This window comes from Geospiza fortis, unplaced genomic scaffold, assembly GCF_000277835.1.
Source record: "Geospiza fortis unplaced genomic scaffold, GeoFor_1.0 scaffold237, whole genome shotgun sequence".
Taxonomy (NCBI): Eukaryota; Metazoa; Chordata; class Aves; order Passeriformes; family Thraupidae; genus Geospiza; species Geospiza fortis.
The window spans coordinates 631,717-651,456 of NW_005054319.1; the positions used below are offsets into that span (position 1 = coordinate 631,717).

Genomic DNA, 19,740 nt, shown 5'->3' on the forward strand with positions numbered 1-19,740 from the left:
GATGTGCTGCTGCGGCGCATCATGAGCCTGATCGAGCCTGGCGGGGACGACCACAAGCTGACACCTGCCTTCCTGCTCTGCCTCTGTATCCAGCACTCGGCCACCAACTTTGAGCCGGGAGACTTCGGGCAGCTGCTGCTCAAAGCGGCCAAAATGATCCAGAGGACGGTGTGGGTCAGTCGGCGGTGGGACGGGGTGTTTTGGGGTGGGGGTGTTGCTCAAGCCCTCCCTGGGGGCTCCTCCTCAGCCTGGTCCCTGGTGGCAGTGAGTGCTGATGGGGGTGGTGCTGGTGCCACCCCATCCCACGGGTTCTCACTGTGCTTTGCCCTTCTCTCCCTGCCCAGGAGCGGACGCGGGAGCTGGCTGAAAAGCAATCCCAGCAGTAAGTGTGACCCTCCTTGTTTTACCTCAAAAAACGGGGAGAATTCAACCTGGTTCTTCCTCCATGAGTGAGGGAAGTCTGTGGCTTTCAGCCAGTGGTGCATGATTGAATCCCACACATTCTGCTCTCTGGTCCTTTAACCACATGCCTGCAGAGAATCTGTGCATTTGGAAAAGCTCAGGAGGGAATAGGACCTGCAGTAACTCTGGGGTTTTCTCTGATCCAAGACCTGGCCAAGGCTTTGCGCTTGTGGCTTCACCCCGAGTGATACAGTAGGAATGTTCCGTAAGCATGAGCCTGACCTTCCTCAGGCTGGAGACCCCTCAGTGGAGCTGAGATGGAGCTGGCACTGCATGTGTGCATCCAGGGGTGGTGGCACAGGGTGTCCCAGTGCTGGCAACACCATTCTGGGACAATCACAGTGGTGCAAGGAGCTGTCTTGCCAGCCATGTCCAAAATCCCACCTCTAAAGCAGTATCTGGAGAAACTGTTGGTGCTTGCTGTGAGCTCTCCTTTAGGATCAACTTCAAGGACGCTTCCCAGGCCCTTCCTATAGCAAGAAAAAGCAGTTTAGCAGTTGAGAAATTTCCCAGATGCTTTTTGTTTTATTTTTGAACAGCCCAGGGCAGGTGAGCTGGGTTTAACTGTCCAGAGCTGGCAGGAGGAGCACATGCCTCTGGGGAAGGGCTGCTCTTCAGCCATCAATATTTAGTGCAGTTCATCTGTATTAGGGGAAGTCTCCCCCAAAAGTGGCACCCCACAAAGGCCAGGTGGCCTTGATCAGCCTGGTCCCCACAGGGTCCCCTTTGCCACCCCACAGAGCAGAAACCACTGAATTTCTCCTTGCAAAGGGTCTTTCTAAGGGGAGTGCCAGGCTTGGGGGTGTGGGGATGTGAAAGCTCTCTGGCATTGGCCCAAACTGGCTGTTTTCTCCCCAAAAAGCCTGAGTGGGGATGCTGAGGGGCAGCAGGTGTAACAGCTGCTGTGTCTCCCCAGCCAGGACCCTGCCACCCTGTCCCGCTTCACCATCACAGACCTTCTCCCAGACCTGCAGCACATCATCTTCTGGATGGCCAATGCCATCGAGATCCTCTACTTTGTCCAGCAGAAATCACCCACCTACATCCAGAGCATGGAGGAAGAGCTGGACATCAAAGGTAAGTGTGGATGCAGCATCCTGCCTGTTTTCCCAGCCAGAGCAGCTCTGCTAATCCCCAGTCACAGGTGGTGGTCAGTGCCCTCGAGATGCTCCATTAACCCTCCATAATCCTCATCAGCAGGGACATCTCCGTGCCGTGGGCTGGGGAAATCTGTGGGAGGAGCAGCCTCACATCCTGCCCTGGTGCTGCCCAGCTCCAGAGCCAGGTTGTGCTGTGTTCACTCACAAGTGAACACAACAGCTTGTGGTTAATGCCCTGGGGGGCTTTCTTCACCCTGGATTTGCAGGTAGCCCCGCAGAACTGCTCACTGCTGAGCTTGTGTTAATCCAGCAAAAGGAAAAAAAGATATTAAACCAGAAAAGTTATTAACCAGAAAAGTTAGAAAGGTATTAAACCAGCCTCAGAAACTTTCTGGTCTATGCCAAAAGTTAAAATGTTCCTAGGCCAGGCAGGAGCTGCCAGCAGTGATGGGAGCTCTGGGGGACAGCAGGTGGGAGCTCCTCCGGGCCAGAGGAGCCTCTTTGCCCTGTTGAGGGATTCCGTAGGGATGATACAAACCTGGAAATTCTAATAACCCACACCCTGGGAGTCTGGGGGCCTTGCTGCTGCAGGTTTGCTCCCCCATGCTCCTCTCCTCCCTGCAGGCTCCAAGGAGTCTCTGTTCTCCTCGACCATCACGGCCAGCGAGGAGGCAATGACGGTGCTGGAGGAGGTGATCATGTACACCTTCCAGCAGTGTGTCTACTACATCTCCAAGGTACAGCGGCACACGGGGCCAGCACGAGCATCCCCAGGGCTGTGCAGGAGAGGGGTTTTTTTTTTTAAAGCTTTCACTCCTTGGCAGTTGCACCACGCTGAGGTGTTTTCCTTCGGGCTGAAGTTCCCCGATTTTTGGTCGCAGCCCAGGAAAAGTATTGAATTACTGCGGCGTGTTTCCTGGTCTGCGGTGCAGCGGCTCGGGGGAGGTGTTCGGGGAGGGCTGCTTGGCTCGGGCCGGCGCGGCATAATGGTGTGATTCAGGGCGTGATGGAAAGTGATGGAAAGGGGCCCCTGGCCCGGGAGAGCCGGGCGGCAGCGGGAACAGAGCGGGCAGTGTGAGGCACAGAAAGGCTGCCCTGTGCAGCACGTCTCCCTGCCACCGGCACAGGGCACACGGGGCTGCTGCTGCACCGCTCTGAGCAGCGCCCTCCTCCCCTTCCCTCTCCCCTGGAAGAAGTGAGTGCAAGGCACTGATCTCCCATTTAAGCAATATGGAAATCCATCCCCATCGATCCTGATTTCTTTCACCTTCGTGTCCAACTGATTGGTTGCTGCTCTGGTTCACATCAGGTTTTGCAGATTTTAGCTGGCGTCACACACCATCTCTTCCAACTGCTAAAAGTCACCAACATTTGTTTTTATATTTTTAGAATATTTATGTTTTTATAATATTTATACTTTTATAACATTTATAATATACTATTTTTAATTTTTATAATTTTTATAATTTTTTTACTTTTGCATTCATTTTTATAATTTTTTAAACTTTTGCACAACCCTGGAGCCCCTGGAGGCCGGGGGTGAACAGGAGCAGCCCCTTGCTAGTGCAGCACTGCCAAGGTTTGCTTGGCTTGAGGAGGTGAAGGAAAGGCTTGGCTCGTGCAAAAATAGAAAAACCCCAACAAACTGAGTCTGCTGTGACCTCGCTGCTCTCCCTGCAGTGTCTGTACGTGTCGCTCCCTGCCCTGCTGGAGTGCAACCCCTTCCAGAGCGAGTGCCGGGAGGGCTGGCGGGGGACTCCGCCTCTGCCCGAGGAGCTGCGCAGGGTCGTGCTCATCTACCAGGCTGTGCTGGACCTGCTCCACCAGTACGAAGTGCACCCCGAGATCACCTCCCAGATGTTTGCCTACCTCTTCTTCTTCTCCAACACCTTGCTCTTCAACCAGCTCCTGGATAAGGGTCAGTCCTCCTTGAATTGGGCAACACATAGGGGACTGAGTTGTTGGGATGCCCTCCAGTCCATCCCAGTGCCACTTAAAGGGGTACAGGAAGGGGCTGGAGATGGGCAGGTCTCAGCATTGCTACAGGCAGGCCAAGCATAGACCCAGCTGCTGGCTCCTGAATTCCCATTCCCAGGAGAGGCCAAACCCCACAAGTATCTCATTCCATTGCCCCTTTGAGCCTGAGCAGAGCAGGCTGAGGGAAGTTAATAGGGGCAGCTCATTAATAAACTACAGCAGCCTGAGGTGCTCATTAGCCCTCATTAACCCAGCTGCCCCCTTGTAAGTGCCAGGCAAGGCCCAGCCAGCACCAGGAATTACAGACACAGGACGTTGGGGACATTAACGCGGGGCAGGGCTGGGGGACAGGGGGGCTGTTCCCTGATATGGCTGAAGGATGCTTTGCCTCCTCAGGCTCCTCTCTGGGCTGCTTCCACTGGTCTCAGGGGGTGAAGCTACGGGCCAGCGTGCGGCTGCTCCTGGAATGGCTGCACGGTGCTGGCTTTGAGCAGCTCTCCCAGCAGTTCTTCTCCAAACTGGCCAGCGTGGCCAACCTGCTGGCCATGCCCGGCTCCCAGCTGGTGCAGGTGAGGGATCCCAGCCCAGGGCTCATGGCATTGGGGTAGGCATGGGCAGGAGAGCACCTGCTCAGTGTCTGGGAGGTCCCTACACTGATGTGCCCCTTTTGAACCTGCCACCAGCTGCCCTCTCCCAGGGTCTGTGGTGGGCAGTACCCAGGAGAGGATGGTTCTTTCTGGTTCTCTCCATCTTGCCCAACCTCTCCCTCCTGTGCCCCTTGCAAGCTCCTGCTCCTCAGAGGAAGCAGTTTCTCACCTCTGCCATGTGCTGTCTGCTCACACAGATGACCTGGCCATCCCTGCGAGCCGAGTTCCCAGCGCTGAGCCCCGCGCAGCTGCACCGGGTGCTGAGCCAGTGCCAGGCTGTGATGGACGTGGGCTGCATCTCAGCGTGGCAGCCCAGTGAGGAGGAGAGCCCGGCCACCTTCCAGCCTGGTGAGTCCTGCTCAGCCTGCTCCACTCACATACAAACCTGCAAACATACAAACGGGTCATTCCCTTCCCCTTCCTGGTGTCCTGTAGTACCTTCAGCAAGTGGGAATAACCAGAGCCCCAAAATTCAGATATGGCAAAGGATGCAAAGTGCAGGAGGCTTTTTCTGCTGTCCCAAGTGAGGGATGCTGCTGGCTCAAGCTCTCTAAATCCCTGATCCCAGCTAGGAGAGAGAGCTTGTCTGAGAGCTGGGAGGCAGCAGTGGGGTGCACTGAGCCAGTGCTAACCTCCATCCATCCCTCTGCCTTTCAGATGAGGTGCTGGAGTCCTTTGACAACCACCCACCCATCATCCTGCCCAGTGGGGGCTTCAAAGTGGACCTGGAGGTGGAGACATTGGACGACAACATCTACAGACACCTCCTTTACATCCGCCACTTCCTCTGGAGCCTGCAGAGCAGGAGCCCCCACAGCAGCGAGGGGCCAGGCTCAGCACTCCCAAAGGTAGCCTGTACCCCACAGAGGGGTTGTTCCTCTCCTGGCTGGGCAGGAGGGTTTGGGTCCCTCTGCAGACCCCTCCAAGCCCAGTGCCAAGGGCTTGCTGCCCTTGCCTGCAGCCTGGAGCTGTGGCAGTGCCCTCATGGAGAGCTCCTGGAAGGATTAGTGCTGCTAATCCCCCAGCACGGGGGGCACGGGAAGCTGAGCTGGAAGGACAGGATCTTCCCAGCAATCTCATTAGGGAGGGAGGGGAGATGTCTGTGGGCAGTGCTCCCCTTTCCCTGTGTGTTCCCTGTCCTCCCTGCTCTGCACCCTGCCCGTCCCCAGCAGCCAGGCTTGCACAGAGGTGCTAATTAGCTAATGCCTGTAAAGCACGGGGAGGGTGATACGTGCTGTGGGTGCTGAGCTCAGCTGCCATGTGGAGGGTCCCTTTCTCCTCTCCCATCCTGTCCCCATTCCCTGCAGCACTCACAGGCCCTGCTGCCTCCTCCTGTCACCCTGGGGCCATGTTGCCCAGCCCTTGTGGCACAGGAGCTCTGCTCCCCCGTGTCCCCTTGCAATGGGATCCCCAGCAGGGACATGACCAGGGGTCCCCTCCTGGCTGCCTGTAAACACCCCCAGCACAGCCCTGGCCACCAGCCTGGGCTGTGGGAGCTGTGCTGGGAAGCCAGGACAAGCATGGCAGTGTCTGAATTGCCAAGGCTTTGGATGCATCTGGCAGCCAGGAAAGCAGCAGGGGGGTGGGGTCCAGGTGGGGAGTGAAAATCACACGCACGGGGTCCCACAGCATTTTCCTCCTTCTTAAGAAAGAGGCATGCCCGACGCCGGAGGTGCTGGAGGTGAGCGAGGGCCCGGCGGCCGCCCCGGGCGGCACCATTGCCATCCAGGAGGATTTTTGCTGCCTGGGGGGCTGTGCTGAGCCACAGGGGAACCCCAAACTCTGCCTGGCCACCGGCGCCTGCCCCTGCGAGCCCCCCGCTGGCGAGCCCCAGCTCCAGGAGAAGCTCCAGCAGCTGCAGCTGGGCAGGAGCCCGGTCCCCAAGGGCGGCACGGTGCCCCCAGACCCCTCCTGCCTGCTGACACCACCCACCACCCCCCTGAACTTCGACTCGGGGAGCCCGGAGTCACCGCAGGGCCCCGGCAAAGGGCTGCAGGACGCCCGGAGGAACGGGATGAACGGCACCAAAGGCAGCACCCCCGAAGGTACCGAGGGCTGGCGCTGCCCCGGGGCTGTGGGGCTGGGCTGGGGCAGTGCCAGAGCCCTAAGCTGCTCTCTCCCTGTGCTGCCAGGCTGCTCCCCGACCCCCTATGACTACCCCACGCCGGAGTCCTCCAGCCGCAGCTCTGCCACCGACGACTTCTGCTACGTCTTCGTGGTGGAGCTGGAGAGGGGACCCATCGGGCTGGGGATGGGGCTGATTGATGGCGTGGTGAGTTCTCAGCTGATGCCCTCACACAGCTGGAGTGGGATGTGGGATGTGGTTTATAACCCAAGGAAAGCTGATGGCTTCCCACGGGAGCTAGGCTGCTTCTCCTGGGGACAAGGAGGCACAGAGGGATCTCGCAGTGGATCTCTGCTTGTAGATCACTGTGCTGTGCATGCAAAGTCCACAGCTGTCCTGCAGCTGGGGAGAGCAAACAGGCTCAGCTCTCTTGTGGGAAGAAAATGACTCAGCCAAGGTCTTTCCTCCACCCTTCAGTGGTGGCAGGAGAAGCAGAGAAGAGCAGGGAGGCTCATAGGGTGACAAAACAGCTTATGCAAAGGAGGAATCTGGCATTGTGGGGTGGATCATCCTTTTAAATGGCCTTTCACAGCTGTGCTGTTGGTCAGTAGGAAACAGAGCATCACTGAGCCCTGGGACAGCATGCGCAGAGCTCCCATCCCAGCATGGCTGCAGGCTAACAATGCTTTGCTCTTAATTAAATTGAACAAGAGCAGGTTTCCCCCACCTCTCCTTTCTGTGCATAAATTTATATAAAACCAAAGGATCATATTTCCTTCCTGTTACTGTTAGCACCACCCCCATCATATTCCCAAGCATCTCCAAGATCCCACTTGCCATCAGGCTTGGTTGTGAGCCCTGGGGGGGAATTACCCTGCCTGGGGAGCTAGGCCTTTTGGGACCACCAATCTTTGTGTCCCTTTTTTTGCTCACTGCCTTCCCCTGCCAACAGCACACCCCTCTCTGCTCCCCGGGGATCTACATCCGCACCCTGATCGAGGACAGCCCCGCGGCCGCCGACGGCAGGCTCTCCATTGGGGACAGGATCCTGGCTGTCAATGGCACCAGCCTCATCGGGGCAGACTACCAGAGGTGAGCCTCACCTCAGCAGAGGGCCTGGGGTGGCACCAGCACTGGAGGAGTCCCTGTCAGCTCCGGGTTTCTGGCTGGTTTGCTCCAAGGGTTGCCAGCACTGCAGTGCTGAGGATGCTGCGGTACCAGCAAGCGGCAGGGAGAGGAGTGACCTGCACAGGACACCAGAGAGGGGGGAAGACTGTGGGTTTGGAAGAGGGATTATGGAGCATAATCCATATTTCCCTCCCCAACAACTGGGGAGCATAAATGGGAAATAAATGAGACCTCCAGAGGTGGGTCTCAGAAATGCAGAGCTGCTGTAGCCCCATCCCACCGCAGGTTTCCTCTCAAAGGTGGTGGGATGAGACAGCTCAGAGGCAGAGCCCAGGTGCCCACAGCACAGAGCAGCTTTGGGCTTGTTTGCTCTTGCTCTGGCACCACTAACCTGGAGGCCAAGCCCTCCACAAAGTTACAGGCAGGAGAGAAACAGCTCCTGCATGTAGCCCTGAGCAGGCACAGGTGATTGGCAAAGGGGGATGTTTTGTGAATGCCCATGACTTGGCAGGCTCCTGAGGGGCTGCCAGAACTCACCTCTGTCCCTGTTGCTGCTCCCTGCAGTGCCGTGGACCTCATCCGCTCCGGGGGGAAAAAGCTGCGGTTTCTGGTTGCCAAGTCGGACATTGAAATAGCCAAAAAGATCAGTTCCAGCTCCTCTTCCTCCTAGTCCTTGTGGTACCAGGATCCTGCAGCAGCTTGTGGCTACAGCTCTGGTTAAGGCTGACCTCAGGGAGCCTGGAGTGCAAGAGGGAGGACCAGGACTCCACAACAGCCCTCGATGTGCTTTTGGACACTTTGCCCCTGCACTGCAGCAGAAAGGACATGCAAGGATGGTGCACGCTTCTCCCACTGCACTGCCTGGGAGCATCATTCCTGATCCATTGCCCAGCCTCACCTTATACCCTGTGTCATCCTTCTCAGGAGCTTTCCTGTTCCTTTGTCCCCTCTGGCAGGGGGAGGGAAGGGAATGCTCCCACCATGAGGACTTGTAGGCAGGCTCCTCTGTTCCTCTAGGCTGGCAGCCCTGTGTGATATTTTCTGCTGACAGGCAGAAGGCTTGAAATACCTTTGGGTTTTGACGAGAACACATGAGGCAGGCCTGGGCTTCACTGTGGCAGTGGCCACCTGAGGTGCTGGCACATCAGGCTGGAGAAGTGTGCCCAGCTCTGGGGGTGGTGGAGGCAGCACAAGCACGCAGGAGTGGGATTCCACACAGGATGCAGCGCCAGGAGTTAATTCCCCTGGTGCCATACACTAGCTCAGGTGCCTTTTGGCTGCTGGGCTACAGCCCTGCCTCAGGATGGGAAGCAGCTACAGCAAAGGGCTGACACCAGCAGCAGGTCCTGAGTCCCAGGGAGAGCTCCCTGCAGAGAAGGACTCCCTTGCTCTTGCTCTGCAAATTTACTGGCACCATGATCCCGGCTGAAGGCCACCAGGACTGATGGCAGAATGTTCCCACAGAGGGTTGGTGCCACCAGGAAGCTGAGGGAGCCCAGCAGCACTCGGCACTGACACCAGCCCAGGCAGACAAACGACAGCTCAGCACCACGTCCTGCTCCTCCTGCTCCAGCTTCACCAGCCCATTGCAAGGCCAGCCTGTTCCGTGCCCTGCTCGGAGCATCTCCCGGGTGTGTGCTGCTGAAATGCCGACGGGGATGGTGGACAGCAGAGATTCCCCTTGGGAGGACTCGTGAATATCCCAGGAACCGCCCTGCTACCTGCTGCCGACCCTGCTGTCAGCTCAGCCGGGGGTTCAGCTCCATCGTGTGGCTGCCCGGGCCCCGCACACCCGGCCTCCTGCTGCCTCTGCTTTTAGCACCATTAACGGGATAAACCCGACCTGATTTCCACATATAGACAGATACTGAGACCTAGTTCAGCCAAACCCTATTAAAACAGCCTGCAGCAAAGCCCTCCACCACACCCTGCACGGTGCAGGCTCTGGCAGGGGATCAGATACTCACATGGCATCTCACAACAACAGTGCTCTGAGGATTGTGATGCTAAAACAGGGCTGGCTTTAATTACACCTCACTGCTGCAGTTTTGGTTCCTGTGCTTGGTCTTGCATGTCGCAGGAGGAGATGTCAGAACACTTCATGCAAGGGAAATGCTCCACTACTGGATTTCAGTGCAGCCTGGCCTGCTTTTCTAGGCAAGATGGACCAGGCACCTTCTCTGAGACACGAGTGCCTTGCTGCTCTGCTGGGCCACGCTCACAGCCCTGCCCTGAGGTGCTGCCCCAGCTGGGACTGGGAGCAGTGCATCCTCCTGCCACTGACTCAGCTCTACAGGCAGGTGAGCAAGACTCAGGGCTCCTGGTGATTCACTTCACTTTCAGTCAAGTAGGTATGCTGGCCTGTCATCCTCCACAGAACTTGAAATGGGCTGCCTAAAGCCTCTGGGCAAACTGCATGCACTCCTTACTCCCCTCTGCCCCGGAGCCAGGGCTTGGGGTGAGGCTTGGTTTGCACTAGACAGTGCTGGGGCTGCATCCTGGCACGTTCCAGCAGAACCAGTGCAACCCACTGAGCACTCCTGGAGCTGGAGAACAGCTCCAGAGCTGTGTGTCGCTCACAGTGCAGTCAGGTATTGAAACAGACTGTAAATAAACCCTGCTATTTACTAGTGTGCATGAGGGCTGGCTTCTCCCAGGAGGAGCAGTGGGATGGACTGACTTCCCTGTGTGTTAATATGTACAGCTGAGATGTGCATAAAGCTCTGGTGCAGATACTGAGCACAGCATGGCGCCTGTCAGACACGGTGGATGTTAAGAAATGCTCTGTGTCAACAATAAACTGGATCAATAAACCTCTCTAAGCCCTGCTCTGGCAGCTGTCTCTTGGATCTCTCTCCATGTTCACTCCAGTGGTGAGACACAAGAGCAGTGAGGGCTCCCAGATGTGATGCAGTCAGTTCTGCTTCCTCCAGCTCAGGCCTTTGCCTGCTCTGCTGCAAGGAGAGGCAAGAGAAGCAGCACATGCAGGTGTAGTAAGAGCAAAGGGGAGGGGAAACAAGGCAGAGGAAGGGAGGGAACAAGTTCATCTCCAAAGGGACAGGGTGTGCTGGCAGGCTATTAATGCACCATTCACTCTCCTGCAACATTTGCACAAATCCACCAGGATTTCAATGCATACTCACCAGGAAGGGATAAGACAAGCTTAGGAGATAAAAAAGCAACAGGCGCTAGGACAGAAATACAAACAGCCTTAGACCAGAGGAGCAGCCTCAGCTCTCCTTATTCCTGTTCTCTGTTCCATTCACAATCATTTGTTCCTCTTTTCCAGTTAAGATCAGGGCCTCAGCCTTGAGTGTCAGCAGTGTCCAGTGAGTTACTCCAGAAACCTCCTGCCCTCACACTGGCATGGAGCCTGGAGCAGGCTCCAGGAGCTGGGTGACCATCCTCAGGGCCAAAGGGAGGGAGTCATTCACCTCCTTCTGAAACTGTGTGCTGGCCACAGGTGGGGTGAACACAAACTGAGCCACGCTGGGCATTTTCAGCAAGTTCATGAGCTCAGTTGCACGTATAAGGATCTCCTCAAGGTCCTCCTCGCAGTAAACAGAGGTGACAGCAGGGCTCTGCACAAATGTCCTCATCTTGGACAGGAACATGGACACTCTGCAGGAGAGAAGAACATGGGTATCAGCTGGCAGGACCTTTTCACCCAGCCAGGTCACTACTTCAGCGTGTAAGCTCCAACAGACTAGTGCAGGTGACAGAGCATTAGTCAGCAGATGAATGCCACTCCTCCAAACTGTGCCCTTCCACAGCTCACCTCTGGCCTTTTTCAGTTGCCAGACTCAATTATTAATTAACACCAGCAAACTCACATTTGGACCCTTGAGATCTGCACATTTCAACCCTTTGAACCCTTTTGTGCTCACCTGGGGATCAAATCCTGGCTGCGGGCCGCCAGCTTGGTCAAGGTGGCCATGAGGACACTGATGGCACGGGGGGCACAGCTGGGGGTGCTGGCCTGTGGCCTGAGCTGGGTGATCTCAAAGAGCACGGCCTCCAGGGTCTCGAAGAAGCGCGTGATCTGCTCCACCGTGCAGCGCTTGTCGTGCGACACCGACAGGAACTCACCGACAGCCCACGCCTGGTGCCAGGCCAGAGGGGAGCACAGGGAGAGGGAACTGAATCATTTTTAGGGAATAGAAAATCAGGTGAGCTAATGCTAGGAGAGTGCAGCTGGAGCAGCCCTGCTCACCATGTGGGTGAAGATGGCTTCCTTGCTCTGGATGTTGCTGACTGCTCCTGAAAACTCCAGGATCTCTGTGGATAGCTCCACCACGAGCGCAGGGCGCAGCCCGCAGAGCATTGCCAAGTTTGAGCCCAGCACCCTGGAGTAGAGACAAGGGCACAGCTCAGAGCAGGGCAAGGTGTTGATGCTCAAAGCCAGGAGGGGCTGGCAGCACCCAGCCACTGGCACAGGGCTGTATCCTCAGGATGTTCCAGCCAGGATGAAGGTTCATACCCCTTCAAAGGTATATCACAGTGGGGACTGGGCCAAAACTGAAAAGGCTCCTCCAGGAGGAAGGGCTGGGAGCTGGGCTGTGCCTCCTGTCTCATCTCACCTGTACACATCCTCTTTAAACGCTGGGATCTCATAGAGCTGGTCACTCCTCTGCAGCAGTAGCACCACCAGCTGGTTTATCAGAGAGCCATCTGCAAACTGAAAGCCAGCCCTTGTTTCAGCAGTACCAGTGACATCCAGCAGCCAAACCCCAAAATAACCAGCCAGGTGAGACAGCTGGCTGAGAAACTGCCTGGTCTAGGAGGGGAGCAGTGCACAAAGCAGGTATCAGGCACTCACTGTGCTCTCATCTCTCCCCTTTACAGCTGGCTGAGAGCTGACACTTCACAGACCTTTTCTGTTTCTCTGGATCAAGTGGCCAGTTCAGTGCTGTTCACGCCAGTATCAATCCTACCCCCCCTCTCTGAGAGTGCAGCATCTTCCCAATTTTGCATCTACAATTGCTCTTCACATAACAAGAGATCCCTGCAGCACAACTGGGAACTGAAATCCCCCAAAAGGACCTACCTCTGCCACCACCCTGAAAAAGAGCTCCAGTAAGACAGGGACAGTCTCTGCACACTGCACCACCCTGGGGCTGCCAGCCAGGGATCCCAGCAGCTGCCGAAGTGGAACCAGACTGTGGGCAGAAGAAGTGTTACTGCTGAAGGTTTGCTCCCAGTTGCCCTTCCTTATTCCCCACAAGGCCTTTGAGCACTGGCAAGGCTGACAGAGGGAAGAGAAATTCACCTCACGCCAGCTCAGAGCAGCTGTGCCTTTCCCAGTAACCCCAGTGCTGCCTCCCAGAGCTGCATGGCTGAAGCACACTCCAGGCAGGCTCCTACCTGTCTGGAGCATCCTCGGGAGCAGACCTGCTGCGGAGGAGATACTGGAACATGCTCCTGTAGAGGGGATGGTGGAAGGCCTCCAGACACGTGGCTGGCTTCCCAGCTGGGTCAGGCCCAGCCTTCTCAGAGGCAGGAAGAGCTGCTGCCCTAGCAGGGAACACACAGAATGTGCTGCAGTGTGAGAATGGGCCAGGGCAGAGCTGGGATCCTGAACACTGAACAGCAATCCAGGTCTAATCCAGGCTCTCTGGAAAGCAGAGAGCCAACCTGATGAGCTCAGGCCCCCCATATTCAGGCAGCAGCTTCAGACTTGCTTCTGTGTCAGACGAAAGGGAAAAATGGCACTCTGCATCCCTCAATCATCCAAGCCCACCAACATCTGCCTCTAGGATGACTCTCTTTTCTAAGCACTCCAGAAAGAGCTGTAATGTTAGGAGGACAAGAAAGAGCAGAGGTACAGCCAGTTCCAGTCCTACCCCATCTTCATGGAAACTCACAGCTCCTAAGATCTCAGGAAGAAAATTCTGTGTGCCTCCAGGGGAACAAAGCCAAAGCCAGGGCTAAGAGCAGGAAAGGAAGAATAGCTATTTCATCTCTGTAGTGAGTTGGTAGCTCATGGAAGCCTCAAACATGGGGCAATCATTTGGAGCTGGATAGGGAGAAGGGAATGGCAACAGCTCCCTGAGCCTCAAAGACAGTCCAGTACTGAAATGTGAGAGCTGGGCACCTTCTCCTCCCATGTACAACACATTACTAGGAAAACTGGGCTGACATCTGTGCAGCCTTGTGTTAACCTGACTGCAGTGACTGCTCTGTGCCAGCTGAGGATCAGGAGTGTGTGCTGGGCTTTGGTCAGTGCTAAGATGCTGATTAACAAGTGAAAGGAAGGGAAGGTGCATTACCTCAGCTGGATGTCCAGAGCTGCTGTCAAACAGGGCAGATCAAGCAGCAAATGGAAGATCTCAATGGCTGTGCCTGGATCCAGCAGAAATGGGAGAAGGTCCACAAACTCAGAGATCAGAGATGGGCTGTTCCACGCCAGGAACTGCAAGGAACAAGCACAAACTGCTGCACTATCCCTGCGACTCCATCACACACCCAGACAACTCCACACTGTGACCAGATGGGATGGGAAAGTCACTTGTGAAAAGCAAAACCAGAAAAGTCTGAGGGTTTGGTCAAAACCCAGGAGCCTGTTAGAAGCTCAACGCAGGCCTCTGGCAGCTGGCAAGCTGCAACTTACTCAACTTTTCCAGAAACATAGTGCTGTGTCCTGTGTTCACTGTGCTCCCCAGCCCTCCACAGTCCTGCCAGCCCAGACTCTTCTCTCCTGGCAGTGCTGAACACACCCAGAACCCTCCTCCCCTTCAAAATCACACTTGTTTTGTAACAATCCTTCTTGCCTGTGCTCTCCCTAGCACTGCCATGAAGGCACATGGAGGGCTCTGGGGTGCAAAAACGAAGTTCTAGGGCACAGAAGGGGATGTGAAGCAGGCTCTCCCCTCTGCTGCTCCAACATGTTGTACCTTGAAGAGATTTGGGAAGCTCTGCCTGAATATGCTGGAGGAGTCTGTGAAGAGCTGGCTGTTGTCTTTGCAGAACTGGACAAATTCAAAGGCCAGTGATGGGTTGTGGAAGAGCTGAGCTGGGATATCACTGAAGAGGTGTTTGTAGATGGCATCTGAGTCCATAGCTGCCAGTTTGCCTGGGAGAACACAGCACCTTGCTCAGCACAGCCCAGCCCAGCCAGCAGCCCTGCCAGGGCTCCAGGGGCTAAGAGAGATCTGGGCTATGTTCCTCTAAAGAGCAGGGGACACCCCAGCTCCTGGGGTGGGATCATCCATACCAGAGCACAGGCAAGGTGAAATTACCAACTCTGGCAGGCAGCAAAGTGCCAGGACAAAAGGCTGTGCTGGAATAGGCAAGACTGAAGACTTACTGTGGTTCAGGAAGAACTGGGCAATGGGCAGCAGTGCCCTGGCATAAGTGGCATCCCCACAGATCCTGCTGTGCAGGATTTTCAGGAAGGAGACAGCACGGCACACGTAGGAGGAGTCCTGTTTGCAGATGATGTCCATGATTGTCACTGCCTCAATGAGACACTGCAGGAGAGCAGAGATGAGGATTGGAATGGGGCAAACCACAACTCCCAGAGCTTGAGCCCCACCTCTGTGTACTTACAGCTTTTTGCAGGTCTCCATCATCTTTCTTCAGGGGTCCTGCCAGAAAATGAGTCCAAGTTAGGCTTAGAGCCCACACAGGAACATGAGGCTGTCAGTTTGAGCACTAACCCTGGCTTCAGGGCAGGCAGGAACACACACAGATCCTAAATTCAGGCCAATGAGAACCAAGTTTCACAGCCTCCCCAGCAAATCAAGGAGGCAGAACACGACTGTTGCCTCCAAATCCTTCACAACACCCCAGCTCAGGGCTGGTCAATTATTTCCCCCAGCAGGCTCTATCCCTAGCAGAGGATTCCAGGGAGTGAGATCCCAGCCCAAAGATGCTGCAGTATTTTTCTCCCCCCTGGCAGGACTCACGGCGGGTGCTCTGCTCCACGAGGCGCTGGCAGTACTCGAAGGCTTTGTCCTGCAGGCGCTCCCTGGGAGGGAGCAGCCGGCCAGGCGTGGCTGGAGCAGGGACCATGGGTGTCACAGAGCGGTCCCCTCCTGCTGTGGCACCTGCACAGTGAACATCACACGTGTCAGCTTGTCACAGAGCTGTCCCCTCCTGCTGTGGCACCTGCACAGTGAACATCACACGTGTCAGCTCGTCACAGGCCATGGCACCCACACAGCAGCCCAGCAATAGAAAGGCAGCTGATTGTCCCCAGGGGCAGAGTGAAGAACAGGAGGCTGAGGGAGAAGGGAATGTTACAAGAATATTAAGCAGATGCTGTCTCCCATCACCCAGGCTTTCTTTCCTAGGAATCCATGGGGCTTTGTCTGAAAACAGGAGACTCACCCAATAAGTAATTCCCCAATGAAGTATCAATAAGTATCAGTCAGGAGGTTTAGTGATATTCCTTCCCAAACTTTCCCTGCTGCTAGTGCAAAATCTCTGAACTCTTGCCCATATTCCTGTCACTTGGAATGAGAGGATGCTTTGGGCTGGAAGGGACTTAAAGCTCATCCAAAGCCACTGCCATGGGCAGGGACACCTTCCACTATCCCAGGTTGCTTCAAATCTTGTCTAATCCAGCCTTGAGCACTTCCAGGGATGGGGCGCCCACAGCTTCTCTGGGCAACTTGTACCAGGGCCTCCACACCCTCAGAGGGAATAATTTCTTCCTAATACCAAATCAGTTTGAAAGAGAGGAGATTGCTGGGTTGCTGGTGCGGCCACCTCATATAACATCTGAGAGCACACAGCCCTCCTGGGGCTGCAGACCACACCTTCAATCCCTACCTGGATTCAGGGTGTCCAGCTCCTTGCCCCCATAGCACAGCAGCCAGTTTCTCAGCATGGAGAAAGTCTGCACGTTGAGCCACTGGTCCTGTGTGTAGTGCTGAGCCACTGAGAGCACTGTGAAGAAGTCTGTGGCAACAGCACCATCCACCTCTGTGACAGGAGCAGGCTGAGAGAGAAGATGCAGCAGGTCAGAGCCCCAGGGAAAGGCCAAGTGAGAGGGCAGGGAAAACCCCACTGAGCCCATGGAGACAAGCAGCCCTTGTTTGGGGTCCTGCAGGAGGGCAGGTAGGCAGAGAGAGAAAAGTCAGCTGTGCTGGACCCTTCTCCCCAGCTGAAACACCCAGCTTTGCTACTTTGACACTGCTCTCATGTGCACCTTTAACTCTGAGGTACAGGGTCACTAAAAGACTCTTCTCCAAAAACTGCTACAAGGATCAAAGCTCTGGGTCTACAGCTGAACTCCTAAATCTCAGAGCAGTAAATCCCCTTCTTTGCTTTCCTAGGTGTCTCAACCACATATCCCACAAAAAATGCTGAAGAATAGCAGCATTTCTAGACTACTGTTTTCCAAAAGAAGGTGATTCTGGGAATCCAAACCAGCAGGTAACAGACTAACAAATGCTCTTCTGAGGTCACCATGGCAACTCAGCACTCACCTGTTTGGATCTGGGACTGGAGAAGAAGCCTCCAGAGGGTTGAGCCATTCCTTGCTGAATGCTTGCATACCTCAGCCAGTCAGCCAGCTTTTTACTGACAACATTGGTCTGTTCTGTACAAGGGAAGTGACAGGGTCATTGCTAGATGGGGCAGAGAAGCAGCCTCTGCAACATGTCCCTGTTAACCCTCAATTTCTGTGCTTTTTCTCCAGCCTGGATCACTCTCTGACCCAGCAATCCATAAAGAAACTGGTACCCTAAGGTGGATGTTCTATACTCCTCATACTACCTCGGCCAGGGAGTGAGTGCTGGAGCCAAGGACTCTGCTACCAGATCACTCAAGAGATACTTGTTCCTTTGTCTCCATCCACAGCTGCTGTTAGGAGGAATGTACAAAACCACTGTCACCTTATTCAGGCAGTGTCTGGCTTCAGCTCTGCAGCCAAAGGCACAACTCCCTCACTGGGAACTCACAGAAGCTGGGGCAGGTGATCCCTCCTGCTCTGCCAGCCCATGCACCCAGCCCAACATCCTCCCCAAAGCTTCTCTGGCACTGCATGGAGCACACAAACCTCACAGGAAACTCCCAGAAACTCTTGCTCACAACTCCTCAGCATTTTAAGCCTGGAATGCTCTCCTAGGTTAACTCCCCACTACCCACCCAGTGCTGCCTCTCTGCTGAAGAGCACCTCTAGCTGTTCCTGCTGCTCTCTTGACCACATGCACAGGCACATCTCTGTTTCTTTCTCTCCTGGCTTGATGCTCTTCAGGATAGCTACAGTTCCACACTCCTGCTGCATGTGGAGACCTCAGCTAGAGCACATGTTCCTGTTATACAAATCCATGGCCAGGATTTGACTGAAGGCTCAGCTCCAGTTCTGTGTGGGGGAACACATCTCACCCAGCAAGTTCCCTTTCCTCATAGCAGAGATGTCACTTTTGACAGCAGCTTCCAGCTGAGAGCCTTCTGAGCAGTACCCAGACCACAGCCAGGTGGCAATCTCAGCCCTTCCTGTAGATTTACCTTCTGTCAGGGATCCTGGGGAAAGGCTGATGACATTTGCCAGGACAGGAAGAAGGAACCGAGCACTCTGACCCTCGGGCAGTCTTCTTTCAAGGACCTGCACAACACGCTGCCCCACAGCTGCCACTTCACCCTTATTTCCCTGAAAAAGTAAAGAAGAGGTAAAGATAAATAATCTACCATCACTAGAGACCTCCATCAGGCATCAATACCAAAGTCAGACACAAAAAGGACTGACAGCACAGGGGATTTTAGCACATTTTACAGAGATTTTCTGCAATTTGAATTCACAGATCCCAAACTGTGGGGCTGCTTATGTGCATTTTTACATTGTGGAACTGCAGGACAGTCTCAAGGCTGGATATGGGAGAGAGGAGCTCTGTGAGGCAGCACACAAGTAACACACTGCTGGTTTCTGTTTCATTTCCTTTAGTGAAGCAGATTCAGATGAATGTCACAAACATTAGAGACATTTCTAAGCACACAGTGAAACTCAGAACGAGAAGTTTCACAAAAATATTTTACCTTTAACAGGCACAATACAAGTAAAAGAAGGAGAGGAAAAAGAGAAGTTTGCAGCTTGTTCCCCAGGCAGCACTCAAAACAGGGAGGTCCTCATGTTTGCTTCTCATCATGGAGAATCTGGACCTTTGAAGTGTCATTTGCATTTACAGTTTTACATGTTTTGTAGGTTCTGTGTATGTTTTTTATATGTGAACATGAAAGCCAATATCACAAGAAGAATATCTAAAATCTTTCCCAGGTTCAAGCAACCCTGATTTGAAATCTATTGCAACAGCCAGCTCTAAAAGGTTCTTTTCTGCTTCCAGGACCTCAGTGTCTAAACATGATAATTTTAAGCATTTTTTTTGTAGTTAAGTGCTATACACAAAAATTTGCCATTTTTTTCCCATGCAAAGCAGAATAATGAGATCCTTTAAATGAACATTGAAATACCTCTGCTTTTTTCTACATACTTACAATTGATTTTCACTCTCCTTGAGCTCAGGGAGGAGCTCAGGAGCAGAGAACAATCAAAAAGCAAATCCATATTGACAAGGGAAGATCTCTGATTTGACAGGTCATTTACCTGCGCCAGAAGGACGGAGGATACCAGGCTCAAGAGCTTTGTATCTTGAATCTCATCACAGGACAGGACAAGATCGTTGCAAGGTGACATCTCTCTCAGGATGGCAGCACATAACACCTGAATCTGCTCAGGACTTTTGGGTGAGCACAGCACTGTCTGCAACTGCTCCACAAACTTGCCATCGAGCCTGCAAGAGTCACAGTAAACACCACTGCAAGGCAAGAAAAGATCCAAATGTTTATTTCCTGCATATTTTTGGCTTTGGGATGATCCCCCTTGACAGTGACTAATGCCACTCATCACCTTCATTTCTGAGTGAAGCCTCAGCCACACCAACACTTGTTAATCTTGCTGCAATAGGAGAAGGGCACTTCTGCTTAGCAAGGGGGTGAGAAGCAAAGACCGGCTTTGTGTTCAAAGTGAACTTAGGGTTTTCAAGGCAGCGTGTTATTTTAAAGCCCTAACTTTTCTTTTTGGTTAGAAGGTAACGCTTTGCATCTCGAACCCGGGACGCACGGGGCACTCACTCACTTGCGGGGGTACTTGGTGGCGGCCACGGTGAGGTGCAGCCTCTGCAGCCCATCCACGGCCTCGGGGCCGGCCTCGGGGCCCTGCAGCAGGGCGGACACACGGGCGGTGAATCTCCGCAGTGCCTCCTCCTGGATCTCCCTGCCGGGCCGGTCGGGGCTGTCAGAGCCCGGGCCCCCTCGGGAAGCTCCGGGCAGGAGGGTCCGTACTCACCGCCCGCCCCTCCGCCCGGCCCCCCGCTCCCGCCAGCACCCCCGCCCGGCCCGAGGTGTGCTTGGCGCTGTG

The 19,740-nt window shown here is 54.7% G+C and overlaps 2 protein-coding genes across 2 annotated transcripts in view; one reads left to right on the top strand and one right to left on the bottom strand.

The window, feature by feature from the left end:
* Nucleotides 1–10,208, top strand: part of RADIL (Rap associating with DIL domain) — a 20,897-nt gene extending 10,689 nt beyond the window's left edge. The window contains exons 3-14 of the mRNA XM_031056555.1: nucleotides 5–174; nucleotides 345–382; nucleotides 1,379–1,539; nucleotides 2,187–2,299; nucleotides 3,243–3,480; nucleotides 3,936–4,108; nucleotides 4,384–4,534; nucleotides 4,844–5,034; nucleotides 5,835–6,231; nucleotides 6,319–6,458; nucleotides 7,204–7,343; nucleotides 7,944–10,208. Of these exons, the coding sequence (XP_030912415.1) occupies nucleotides 5–174; nucleotides 345–382; nucleotides 1,379–1,539; nucleotides 2,187–2,299; nucleotides 3,243–3,480; nucleotides 3,936–4,108; nucleotides 4,384–4,534; nucleotides 4,844–5,034; nucleotides 5,835–6,231; nucleotides 6,319–6,458; nucleotides 7,204–7,343; nucleotides 7,944–8,049 (2,018 nt within the window). The 3' untranslated portion in view covers nucleotides 8,050–10,208. The remainder of the gene's footprint in view (nucleotides 1–4; nucleotides 175–344; nucleotides 383–1,378; nucleotides 1,540–2,186; nucleotides 2,300–3,242; nucleotides 3,481–3,935; nucleotides 4,109–4,383; nucleotides 4,535–4,843; nucleotides 5,035–5,834; nucleotides 6,232–6,318; nucleotides 6,459–7,203; nucleotides 7,344–7,943) is intronic.
* A 273-nt stretch (nucleotides 10,209–10,481) lies between these two features.
* Nucleotides 10,482–19,618, bottom strand: AP5Z1 (adaptor related protein complex 5 subunit zeta 1). The gene is made up of 16 exons (XM_005420345.3): nucleotides 19,459–19,618; nucleotides 18,928–19,114; nucleotides 17,838–17,979; nucleotides 16,814–16,926; nucleotides 16,155–16,323; nucleotides 15,287–15,427; nucleotides 14,928–14,965; nucleotides 14,686–14,848; nucleotides 14,273–14,451; nucleotides 13,649–13,791; nucleotides 12,744–12,893; nucleotides 12,427–12,538; nucleotides 11,960–12,057; nucleotides 11,593–11,725; nucleotides 11,267–11,481; nucleotides 10,482–11,000 (listed from the first exon to the last, which is right to left on the bottom strand). Exons 2-16 carry the CDS (start codon nucleotides 19,015–19,017, stop codon nucleotides 10,736–10,738), a joined length of 2,151 nt encoding a protein of 716 aa, XP_005420402.1. The 5' UTR covers nucleotides 19,018–19,114; nucleotides 19,459–19,618; the 3' UTR covers nucleotides 10,482–10,735.
* Nucleotides 19,619–19,740: the final 122 nt, after the last annotated feature.

Excerpts from the sequence above, each read along its gene's own strand:
- AP5Z1 (XM_005420345.3), bottom strand. The coding sequence starts at position 19,017 with ATGTCACCTTGCAACGATCTTGTCCTGTCCTGTGATGAGATTCAAGAT. Across the intron at positions 12,539-12,743 it reads CCCGAGGATGCTCCAGACAG|TCTGGTTCCACTTCGGCAGC; the intron begins GTAGGAGCCTGC and ends TTCTGCCCACAG. Across the intron at positions 12,058-12,426 it reads TTTTCAGGGTGGTGGCAGAG|TTTGCAGATGGCTCTCTGAT; the intron begins GTAGGTCCTTTT and ends GCTGGCTTTCAG.